Genomic DNA, 12,738 nt, shown 5'->3' on the forward strand with positions numbered 1-12,738 from the left:
TAAGCATATTCAGTGACCTTTAGTTCCTTCTCAAGGACTACAGATAATATTCGAAGCCATATCCTGTGAGCTGTCTTTTAGATACTAAAACTCCCACTAGATTGGAGAAGTTAATTACATGATGACCAGACTGTAGCTGTGACATAAGCTGCCACAATTTCAAGAACTGACCTCAAAAGAAATAGAAACAAACCCATCCTGGAACTGAAGATTAACTGTACTTAAAATGATAATCAAGATGACACTGGTCAGACCATCGATGACCAATTTGAAGATGACTGTCAGAGCTGACTGTGTTGTTTCTGCATGTAGACCTCTTCTTCAACCTAGAAAAGCTCTCTCCCCACTGGTTGTCAGTAGGGGATGGGTGGGAGAGTCAGCCTTTGGACGGATGTCCACCCTCCCCTTCCCGCACAATTGCCAGCATATGAATAAAGCCTGCTCTGGCCTCTCTACCCACATCTTCCCCGTGATTCTTCTGTCTTTTCATTTCTTCGGAAAAGGACTGCTCTGTTTCTGATCCACAGGCATCTTCAACCTTGCTTTTGAGTGTCTTTAACATTTCATGCCTTATTTGCATATTATTTAGGGCTTAAGGTCAGGTGAGCTCATCTGTCATCTTGATCTGGGAACCCCTGAGAGTCATTTTGTGCTTCCCCATCAGCTGTAGTTTCTGGACATGTGGCACAATATAGCCATCCCGCATCACTCACATGGCCCTCCCGTGCATTGATTACTATTGTTGTCAGGATATGCCAGGTCACACCCTTCTGAGTATCAGGTGCTCTGTCTCTTCAAGGCCATCTTTTAAAAATGAGTGATCCCAGAATGACTGGTTGGATTTCTACATAGAATTTTGTCATATTTCAGCAAACCAGACTAAGCACTTAAGTAAAGACCAATAAGCCTGAACCTAAGATGTTCTTCTGACCTGGAGGCAGAGTAATATAGGGAGAGTCGGATACCTAGAAAGCCTTCTTTGTTCATATAAATCTTAAGTCCATAAGGAGTGAGTCATTTTTTTCACACAACAACTGCTACCCACACCCTGCTCTGCCACAACACTTATGTGTGACTCTTACACTGTTTTTATTATTGGCTGATGTTGGCAAAGGGTTACAACTGAAGGAGGATATTTAATTTCCCTTCCTCCAAAGACTGTAAGCTCCCCAAAGAAGAGACCAATAACATTTAGCCTCATTGATGCCTCCTGACCATACTAAGTATAGAATGCTGAAGATAAGTATTGATCACATTTCATGGAATCTCACTTAACATGTTCACAGTAAATAAAAGCAGTGATTGAAGGTTTTCTAAGAGTATGAAAAGACACCAACCAAGAGAAAAATAAACGGCATATGATACAACATATGTGTGTAGTCTAAAATATGGCAGAAATGAACCTGTCTGTGAAGCAGAAATGGAATCATAAACATAGAAAACAGACCTGTGGTTGCCAAGGGCGATAGGTGATGGGGGAGGGATAGAATGGGAGTTTGGGATTAGCAGATGTAAGCTATTATATACAGAATGGATAAATGTCTTATAGCACAGGGAACTATACTGAATATCCTGTGATAAACCATAAGGGAAAGGAATATGAAAGAGAGTGTGTGTATATATATATATATATATATATATGACTGAATCACTTTGCTGTACAGCAGAAATTAACATTGTAAATCAACTATACTTCAACAAAGTTTTTTAAAATGAAGAATTTGAAATTTATAGCAACTTACAATGGTAGTTTTCAACTTAGATATCATAGATGTGTTTCTAAAAAATAAAAGCATTTGCCGTACCAGAAAAAGAAAAAAAGGACACTGACAATCTCAGAGGATGGATGAGTTAGAGAAGCTGGGTTGTAAAGGCGTATCCTAAAACATGTTGAGCTGGTGTCAGCCCCAGCAGCAACTCTGTCTCAGTACCCCCACTGAAAAAGAGAATTCTAGGATGGAGCAATTTCTAGGGCAAGTCTTAACAGTTTATCAGGTCACTAAGAAATGGGTAACTCAAAAGACAAGTAGCACTCATCGAGACAGAGACTTACTGCAGACGAGGGAAAATCCTGAAACTCGGGGAAGGTTCTGAGAGCCTAGGGGAAGGTTCTGGTCACAAGGCCTCATTTTCTTCCAGTCACCCCCACGTCCCTTACATAAACGAAGAAAAACCACATGACTGCAAGGCAAATCATTTATTGAACAGGTTGAGGAAGGTCTTATTCATGGACCTGCTGTCCTGAATGGGACAAAGGGAATCGGAAATCTGGAGGAAACTTTGATTCTCGGTGAGCTGCTAAGGCTTCCTAGATAATTAGGGAATATCCTGAAGATGCAGAGACGGTGCCTTCCCGTGCGATAGTGGTGGAAGTCAGGCCCCAGCACTTGGCATAAGATGATGTGGGAACCATGGAAGAGAAGATTCTGGAGCCCAAATGAGGTGGCATTAAATAAGCAAATGAGAATGAGAACACAAAAGCTTATTAAGTGCTTCTCAGACTGAACTGAGGACGAAGAGAATTTCTGTTACCCAAAATACGTTGAAGAAATAGTCATCAACCTGCATTCTAACCCATGCTATTTGCCAGAATAGGGGAAGGGGGAGTGTTAATGATTCTTTTCCTGTTTTTTTCTATTGTTGATCCCATCTTAACCTGCCCCAGAGCCTATGAAAAGAAGAGTGGAAGCAATGAAGGATGCTAGGCTTATTTCTGCCATCCTCAGCACTGGAAGTTTTCAAGTGTTTTTGACAAATTGGCAAAAGCCATAGCAATCTTTTATTAAATGCTGACTTTATGTAAGCCATAGTTGCTAAGACTTTCACCTACATTATCTGAATGAACCCACACAATAAATCTGAGGCAGGAAACAGATGAGGAAACTCAAGAGACTATTTTCCAGGTTAGAAGACAACTGGAAATTCAGACAGCTCTATTTCCAGATTACAAGTTAAAAATATGGAGAGATTGAAGGAAGAAATTCTTTCCATATATTGGAGGGTGAGATGGGCTTTCAGGATTAGAGACGGACCACAAACACAGAATGTATTTGAGTATCATACTCACATTCTTTTCCCATTTAAAACTGTAATTCTTACTGATTGTTTCCCACATTATCAATTACTGAGCCCTTTTCTCCAGCATTATATTCACACAGTAATTCTGTAAGGTAGACATCATTTTTTCCCTTTAACTGCTATATGATTTGCTTAAAAAGCTCATGGCAGGAGGAGATCCTGAACCCAGATCCTCCAACTCCAAATTTCAAGCTCTTCCTACCAAATTATTTTTATTGTGATTTTTAAATCTTCTATTGTAATCCCCTAATGCTTCTGGAAGGTACTGAACCCTGGGCCACCCCGTCTCCAGCAGAGCTCACCAAACTGCAGTCCTAGGCCACTCCATTCCCTCGCGCCTGCAAGCAGCGATCTGTAGAGGCAGAGAAGAGCACATTCAAACACCAACACCAGTTTACTTCCCAGAACAAAACCAGATGATTTTCCAGGTTAAGACAAAGGGGACTGAATGGGGGTATTAACTTCTCTTGCATTTCTCCCTTCAGTAACATTCCTACTCAGCAACATGGGACTTCAGGCAGAGAAAGCCAGAGATAGCTCAACTTACCCACTTTGGTCAGGTCAATAACGTTTTCCTTAACAACTCCATACTTTTGGCAAATTTCCACAAACTCGTTCTTGAGTTCTGGACTCGTATCTGGTTCTCGGGCTGTGGGAAGAGTAACAGGAGCTGCTTTGTCCTGTTTCCTGGTGATTGAGGCTCATGAGAGGGGTGGGTCTCCGGCTGAGTGGGAAAGTGAATGGCACTGATTACATGCTTAGGCACAAGTCTCAGGGATGGAAAAAAGTCTTTCTTGAATGTGACACCTTAGGATATCTTTCTGGCACAGTGAGAGAGTCATCATCTTCCCATCACTGAGCCCGAGAGATTTTACCAAAGGGGAGCATCTGTCTTTAATGGGGAGAGAGGTCCCAGGGTACGACAGGAAAGTCCACTCTGTCTCCTTCCTTCCCTGGTCTCGCCACCCCAAGATGAGCACCAGCATGAAAGTACTCTACCGTAGAGCTCTAGCAGTTGGAACGAGTCGCTGAAATTCTCGAGATAAAAAATAATATGTTGACTATAGTTCACCTGAAGTATGCGAAATTTATTCTCTCCATCATCTGTGGAGAAAACAGAACATGGCTCAGAACTTCTTTGGTCTGTGGGAAAGAAATGAAACCCTTTTACCTGTTCTCTCCCACAAAACAAATCCTGAAAGAAATAGTGATATCTACTGCCTTCCATCTGCATCTCTCTGGGCTTCGAGATGCAATTTCTAAGCAACACCGATGGAGTGACTATTAGGAGTAGAAAAATTCAGCCACAGCAGTAACTTCCCCTCTATTATGACACCTTGGCCCCACCTACCTCCCTCGGCCATCTCTGCCAAATGTCTCCTCTATGAGCCCCGTTGGCCTTATATACCCAGTGCTATAACCTGAATGATATGCTCTGGCAATGGCTATCAGATATCATCAGAAAGTGGGCCATGGAACTACCCTGGCGGTCAAGTGGATAAGATTCCACCTGCCAATTCATGGGATCGGGTTCAATCCCTGGGTCCAAGAAGATCCCACATGCTTTGGGGAAACTAAAATGGTATCCTCTAGAGCCACATGCCCCAGCTACTGAGCCCACATGGTGCAATTACCGAGCCCCTGAGCCCTAGAGACCATGATCCTCAACAAGAGAGAAGGCACCACAATGAGAAGCCATGGGATTCTCCAGACAAGAATACTGGAGCGGGTTGCCATGCTCCCCTCCAGGGGATCTTCCAAACCCAGAGATCAAACCCAGGTCTCCTGCATTGCAGGTGGAATCTTTGCCCAATGAGAAGCCTGCTCATCACAATTAGAGAATAGCTCCTGGTTGCTAAATCTAGAGAAAATCTAAAGGCAACAATGAAGACTCAGTGCAGCCAAAATAAATAAATATTTTTTTTTAAAGTGGGCAAGGAATGTGAAACTGTCCTGCCAATTTACTTTTTTATTTGCCAACTTCCTTTTGTTGTAGGAAATACATATGACCAAGCTTATTTCTCTGTCTGATGGTACTGTGTGCCAGGCACTGGCTTTGACACACACATTTCTCCCAAATTCAGGATATTGACTATTAGATGGTCACATTAGATTACCTAAACCAACATATAAGGAATTTATCAAATCCTGAAGAGATTGGAGTAAATTCCTTGCAGCTGGAAGTAGAATTTAGAAAGACTTTTTTTTTTTTTTTTTTTAACATACTTACAGCTAACAGTATATACGCCATCCTCTCCTGTGCTGTCACAAGTCAAAGGAAGCTCAGTACACACTCCGTTTACCCTGTAAAACAAAATGAGCTGATGCCCAAGAGATCCTGAAGGGACTGACTCCCTCACATTCTACCTGTAACTTGACTTTCCCATTTCATTGATTAGCTGTTGAACATTTTGGATATAGTTTCCAAAGCGCTTTTATTTACATGATAGCACTTCATTTGGTACTTAGAGAATGAGTCCACTTCTTCTGTCACTATGACTCTGTCACCTCTTCCCACTATTACTGTTATGACAGCTACTTGTCTAGAGAATTAGCTGGGTTCTGACCATGTGCCAGTCTCTCAGATAGTGCCTTACAAACATCACCTTGCTTTATACTCACAAAAAGACATGAGAGAGAATTATATCATCATCTTTTACTCCAGAGAAGACTGAGGAAGAAAGAGATGAATTTTCCTGGTGACACAAAGAGAATCAGAACTGGATCGGGTGTTGGTTCTGAATCCTGTGCTCTTAGCCTGTGCTGTCTTTCCATGGACAGGGAGGCCTGGCGTGCTGTGATTCATGGGGTCGCAAAGACTCGGACACGACTGAGCGACTGAACTGATCTGATCTGAACGATCTGACGCCTCTCTATCCCTTACCTCCTCTATTCCCACTGAAAAGTATTCCTGTCCCAATTCTTATCCCTGAAATCTAGCAAAGTCACAGGCTCAGGTTCCTCAATCCCTGGGTCAGTGCCAACGATTTTATCAAGGATGGACCCTGATTTTAGTAAAGGCCCAGAATATATGCACATTCGTGCGCGTAAAGATCCAACACCAAATTCAGACTTCTGTTTTTCCTTTCCCAAGCAAAAAAATACACACTTACTTTGTATGCATTTTAATAAACAAAGAAGAATTTTCCAAGAGACTGATGTACTCCACAAAAAACCTCATGCTACCATTTTCTTCTATCTTTTCCCTGTTGTCTGAGGCCAAGAGAATTGAAAACCATTCCCCTGTAATCTGCAATAAATCAATAAAATGACTGGGTGAGAGAAGAGGAAAGGAGTACAACATGAACCCTTGTCTCCTTGAACCCTGACCTCTCAGCCAGGACCCTCATCGTGATGATGTGAAGATGAAATTAGATTCGGGTCGATCGGCACTATATCTAAGACTTTTTCCACTGTTCACTGTTCCTCCAGTAAGTTGGAGGTTCCCTAAGTGTTGTCACCTTTAACATGGCACCACTGCCCTTTCTTAGACCAAGATCTGAAGCCTTCCATTGCCGGGGACCAGCCCCGGCTGATCCAGGGTATTCGAAGGAGAGACGGCGTCGGCGAGGGTCAGGATACGATAGCTTCAATTAGATATTAATTAGAGATATAAAGAGTAATAGAATAAGGATAGCTCAGTAGGAAAATTCAGTGGAGAAAAGAGGCTGAGTAGCTTGGTTTACGCGGGAGACCAATAAAACTTCAAGACAAGAAGTTTGCACCACTTACGTAGGCCGCAGGCGTCCTTCCGTTCTCCCGAAGGAGAGGAGACACTGAGGCCTCCCCGGTCGGATCTTAGAAGCCCAGGCATAATTAGTAAGCATGGTGGGTTCCGCGCTCCAGATGGAGACTCAGCCAGAGTGAGAGAGAGAGCGACATGGGGAGACCAGTATTTCGAGAAACTGATCCCAATTCTTTATTTTCCAGAGTCTGTTTTTATACACTGAGATGTTATACAAAAGTCACGTGGGGACAGCAGTCCTGACTTTTATTAAAGTCAGGTGCTTCACACAAATGTATACAGAGGTCTTAGGGGTGTTACATCATCTTCTGGCCAGGGGGGCCTGCTGACAATTCTGACCCTCTCCTTGTGACAGCGGTCAGTCAATCAGGACACTTATTTCTCCAGGGCTGATTATTCTCAAAACAGATGCCACCCAAATAAAGTTACATTCCTACAGGGTGAGGGTGTAGTGGGTTTTAGTTAAGGAAAGAATTTACTTAGCCTAAGGTCTAACGTGATTAATATCAAAGGTTAATTCTATATATTCATTAATGTGTGTAAGGGCAGGGGATGTGGAGACTTAGCAACAAACATTGGCTCAACAAATGAAAAACCCTTCACCAATACAATTTCTAATCAGCCCATTATACTTATACTAATAGTTTTCTAACTTTTCTAAGGAACCTGTTTTTAGAAGGTTTAAAGCATCTCGTGCCTCTCACGGTTGGGAGGCTGTGAGCAATCACATGTGGCCGGACGAGCCTGTCAGGCAGGCTAGAGAACCTTCAGAGGAGTTTGTAGGTTAAAACACTCTTATCACGCCCAGGAATTATTATTAACTGGAGCTCTAGGTTAACTCCTTCTCCAAAAGAGGTGGTGGGGGACAGCCCCCTGTAAAGTCAGAGATGTAGGTAAGAGCACAAAGTAGTAAAGTAGGCAGGCTCTGGTTATGGGGGTAGACGCTCGAGGATTTCCAGGGGGACTCCTGAGGCTCGATCCCGCCTTTGTGTATGTCGAGCCTCCTTCCTCATGACCTTTGCCATGGGCGGAGTACCTCACTCTGGCCCCCAACATTCCATTTCCTCTATTATGTCAAGGACCGCCTCTCCTCCCAGAGGGCCACTCTCCTTCAGAATCTTCCAAAAAGCCCTCCAAAATCCAAAGCCACTATGCCCCACTGCCCTTGAGTGAGTGTGGGGCTTCCCTCATAGCTCAGTTGGTAAAGAATCTGCCTGCAATTTGCTTCCCTGCCCTTACCTTTGGAATATCAAAGTTGCTTCTCACAACATCAGAGTTTCCCTCCTGGGCACAGACTAGGGTCAGCCCCAGACACAGCAGCAGCAGCTTCATCTTGGCAGGAGACAGCGCTGTCTTCTCTACTGTCACTGGGAGTGAGTCTCTTCCTAATGGTGGCTTGGCTCCCCAGGCCTCTCCTTTTATATCTGCTCCAGGTCCAGTTTACTGTCCACAAGGCGCCACCCCACTTCCTCGCACATTGTGACATGGGCTGTTATTCCCTGGGGTGAGGCCAAGGACTGTTCATGACCTTCTGAAATTTGGCAACTTCATCTCTTTTCGATATGCTTAGTGACCTTAAATTTCTCAAAACACATACTCTAGAAAAATAGTGGAGACTTGAAAGGGCTGCCTTGTGGAACCAGATTTAACTGTGGATCTGGCTTCAGTTCAGTTCAGTTGCTCAGTTGTGTCCAACTCTTTGCAACCCCATGAATTGCAGCATGCCAGGCTTCCCTGTCCATCACCAACTCCTGGAGTTCACTCAGACTCATGGCCATCGAGACAGTGATGCCATCCAGCCATCTCATCCTCTGTCGTCCCCTTCTCCTCCTGCCCCCAATCCCTCCCATAATCAGAGTCTTTTCCAATGAGTCAACTCTTCGCATGAGGTGGCCAAAGTACTGGAGTTTCAGCTTTAGCATCATTCCTTCCAAAGAAATCCCAGGGCTGATCTCCTGCAGAATGGACTGGTTGGGTCTCCTTGCAGTCCAAGGGACTCTCAAGAGTCTTCTTCAACACCACAGTTCAAAAGCATCAATTCTTCGGTGCTCAGCTTTCTTCACAATCCAAATCTCACATCCATACATGACCACTGGAAAAACCATAGCCTTGACTAGATGGACCTTTGTTGGAAAAGTAATATCTCTGCTTTTCAATATGCTATCTAGGTTGGTCATAACTTTTTTTCCAAGGAATAAGCGTCTTTTAATTTCATGGCTGCAATCACCATCTGCAGTGATTTGGGAGCCCCCAAAAATAAAGTCTGACACTGTTTCCACTGTTTCCCCATCTATTTCCCATGAAGTGATGGGACCAGATGCCATGATCTTAGTTTTCTGAATGTTGAGCTTTAAGCCAACTTTTTCACTCTTCTCTTTCACTTTCATCAAGAGGCTTTTTAGTTCCTCTTCACTTTCTGCTGTAAGCGTGGTGTCATCTGCATATCTGAGGTTATTGATATTTCTCCCGGCAATCTTGATTCCAGCTTGTGCGTCTTCCAGCCCAGCGTTTCTCATTATGTACTCTGCATATAGTTAAATAAACAGGGTGACAATATACAGCCTTGACGTACTCCTTTTCCTACTTGGAACCAGTCTGTTGTTCCATGTCCAGTTCTAACTGTTGCTTCCTGACCTGCATATAGGTTTCTCAAGAGGCAGGTCAGGTGGTCTGGTATTCCCATCTCATTCAGAATTTTCCACAGTTTATTGTGATTCACACAGTCAAAGGCTTTGGCATAGTCAATAAAGCAGAAATAGATATTTTTCTGGAACTCTCTTGCTTTTTCCATGATCCAGTGGATGCTGGCAATTTGATTTCTGGTTCCTCTGTCTTTTCTAAAACCAGCTTGAACATCTGGGAGTTCATGGTTCACGTTATTGCTGAAGCCTGGCTTGGAGAATTTTGAGCATTACTTTACTAGTGTGTGAGATGAGTGCAATTGTGTGGTAGTTTCAGCATTCTTTGGCATTGCCTTTCTTTGGGATTGGAATGAAAAGTGACCTTTTCCAGTCCTGTGGCCACTGCTGAGTTTTCCAAATTTGCTGGCATATTGAGTGCAGCACTTTCACAGCATTATCTTTCAGAATTTGAAATAGCTCAACTGGAATTCCATCACTGTAGTGATGCTTTCTAAGGCCCACTTGACTTCACATTCCAGGATGTCTGGCTCTAGGTGAGTGATCACACCATCGTGATTATCTGGGTTGTGAAGATCTCTTTTGTACAGTTCTTCTGTGTATTCTTCGTATCTTCTGCTTCTGTTAGGTCCATACCATTTCTGTCCTTTATAGAGCCCATCTTTGCATGAAATGTTCCCTTGGTATCTCTAATTTTCTTGAAGAGATCTCTAGTCTTTCCCATTCTGCTGTTTGCCTCTATTTCTTTGCATTGATTGCTGAGGAAGGCTTTCTTATCTCTTCTTGCTATTCTTTGGAACTCTGCATTCAGATGCTTGTATCTTTCATTTTCTCTTTTGCTTTTCACTTCTCTTCTTTTCACAGCTATTTGTAAGGCCTCCTCAGACAGCCATTTTTGCTTTTTTGCATTTCTTTTCCATGGAGATGGTCTTGAGTTCTGTCTCCTGTATAATGTCATGAACCTCTGTCCATAGTTCATCAGGCACTCTATCTATCAGATCTAGTCCCTTAAATCTACTTCTCACATCCACTGTATAATCATAAGGGATTTGATTTAGGTCATACATGAATGGTCTGGTGGTTTTCCCTACCTACTTCAATTTAAGTCTGACTTTGGCAATAAGGAGCTCATTATCTGAGCCACAGTCAGCTCCTGGTCTTGTTTTTGCTGACTGTATAGAGCTTCTCCATCTTTGGCTGCAAAGAATATAATCAGTCTGATTTCAGTGTTGACCATCTGGTGATGTCCATGTGTAGAGTCTTCTCTTGTGTTGTTGGAAGAGGGTGTTTGCTATGACCAGTGCATTTTCTTAGCAAAACTCTATTAGTCTTTGCCCTGCTTCATTCTGTATTCCAGGGCCAAATTTGCCTGTTACCCCAGCTGTTTCTTGACTTCCTACTTTTGCATTCCAGTCCCCTATAATGAAAAGGACATCTTTTCGGGGTGTTAGTTCTAAAAGGTCTTGTAGGTCTTCATAGAACCGTTCAACTTCAGCTTCTTCAGCATTACTGGTTGGGGCATAGGCTTGGATTACTGTGGTATTGAATGGTTTGCCTTGGAAACGAATAGAGATCATTCTGTTGTTTTTGAGATTGCATCCAAGTAATTAATTTCAGACCGTTTTGTTGACCGTGATGGCTACTGCATTTCTTCTAAGGGATTTCTGCCCGCAGTAGTAGGTATAATGGTCATCTGAGTTAAATTCACCCATTCCAGTCCATTTGAGTTCGCTGATTCCTAGAATGTCGACGTTCACTCTTGCCATCTCCTGTTTGACCACTTCCAATTTGCCTTGATTCATGGACCTGACATTCCAGGTTCCTATGCAATATTGCTCTTTACAGCATTGGACCTTGCTTCTATCACCAGTCACATCCACAACTGGGTATTGTTTTTGCTTTGGCTCCATCCCTTCATTCTTTCTGGAGTTATTTCTCCATTGATCTCCAGTAGCACATTGGGCACCTACTGACCTGGGGAGTTCTTCTTTCAGTATCCTATCATTTTGCCTTTTCATACTGTTCATGGGGTTCTCAAAACAAGAATACTGAAGATACCCCACGTCCAAGGTAAGAGAAACCCAAGTAAGATGGTAGGTGTTGCAAGAGGGCATCAGAGGGCAGACACACTGAAACCATAATCACAGAAAACTAGCCAATCTGATCACACGGACCACAGCCTTGCCTAACTCAATGAAACTAAGCCATGCCCGTGGGGCCACCCAAGATGGGTGGGTCATGGTGGAGAGGGCTGACAGAATGTGGTCCACTGGAGAAGGGAATGGCAAACCACTTCAGTATTCTTGCCTTGAGAACTCCATGAACAGTATGAAAAGGATCTGGCTTAGAATCCAAAATCCAGTTACATGTGGCAGAAATGGAGTCTAACCAAGGAATGGGGTGGTAGGGACTCTGTGTCTCAATGGAATTTGGTGAGTCACTTCATTTTGAAAGCCTCAGAAACAAAGAAACTGTCTCTGCCAAAGATGATGGTAGCTATCACAAAGCATTAACACAGAGTTGGTTAAAATGGGGTTGGATGAAATATTAACAAAGTCTTTAAAGTATGGTGTCTGGTATTCAGTACATTTAAATTCCTTTTCCTTTTTGTCTGAACTCAACCCCTGTAGTCTTGCCTTTCCACACAATGACTAAGGCAGTGTGTAATCACTGTGTACACCTCACCATTCTTAGGTTCCAGAAGATAAATAGAGAAGTACAAGATGCCATCCTTCCTTTAAACAAGTTTCAATGAAGGTAGGGAAATGCTTCCTGTACTCAATAAGAACTTAATCCTACAAGCATGAAAATAACTCACCTGAATGGGACCAAGTCCAGACCATTGTTGGTCAGCAAAGGGGTGATGGTAGGAGGTAGTATCATGCAGATAGTGCCTAAGGCGACTTCCCTGGTGGTCCAGTGCTTAAGAATCTGCCTTCCAATGCAGGGGATGCGGTTCGACCTCTGGTTGGGAAACTAAGATCCCATAAGCCACAGAGCAACTAAGCCCATGAGCAACAGCTACTGAGTCCATGTTCCTTAATCACAGGGCGGCAACTAAGACTAAATGCAGCCAAAGATGAATCTTTTTTTTTTTTTTAAGGAAAGGGCCTCTTCGACTGGCAGAGCGATGCCTGCAACATCAGCTGCTGTGTGGGTCTGTGCCTGGTGCCTGGCAAGCTGCACAAGCAGCGCAGCACCAACGTCAAGAACTGACGCCTCCCCGTGTTCAGAGAGGACTTCTTTGACGGCCTGGGGCCAGTCAGTGTGAGGAAG

The 12,738-nt window shown here is 43.4% G+C and overlaps 2 protein-coding genes across 3 annotated transcripts in view; one reads left to right on the forward strand and one right to left on the reverse strand.

The window, feature by feature from the left end:
- ZFP37 (ZFP37 zinc finger protein) overlaps positions 1-12,734 on the forward strand; it is a 70,640-nt gene extending 57,906 nt beyond the window's left edge. For both annotated transcript variants that reach the window (XM_070375086.1, XM_070375087.1), the window contains one exon: positions 12,566-12,734. In XM_070375086.1, coding sequence (XP_070231187.1) covers positions 12,566-12,733 — 168 coding nt within the window. In that variant the 3' untranslated portion in view covers position 12,734. The remainder of the gene's footprint in view (positions 1-12,565) is intronic.
- Positions 1,893-8,274, reverse strand: LOC102282764 (major allergen Equ c 1). The gene is made up of 7 exons (XM_070376076.1): positions 8,063-8,274; positions 6,192-6,328; positions 5,309-5,382; positions 4,078-4,182; positions 3,626-3,727; positions 3,381-3,430; positions 1,893-2,426 (listed from the first exon to the last, which is right to left on the reverse strand). Exons 1-6 carry the CDS (start codon positions 8,153-8,155, stop codon positions 3,393-3,395), a joined length of 549 nt encoding a protein of 182 aa, XP_070232177.1. The 5' UTR covers positions 8,156-8,274; the 3' UTR covers positions 1,893-2,426; positions 3,381-3,392.
- Positions 12,735-12,738: the final 4 nt, after the last annotated feature.

The sequence above is a fragment of the Bos mutus genome, chromosome 8, assembly GCF_027580195.1.
Source record: "Bos mutus isolate GX-2022 chromosome 8, NWIPB_WYAK_1.1, whole genome shotgun sequence".
In the NCBI taxonomy this organism is placed as follows: domain Eukaryota; kingdom Metazoa; phylum Chordata; class Mammalia; order Artiodactyla; family Bovidae; genus Bos; species Bos mutus.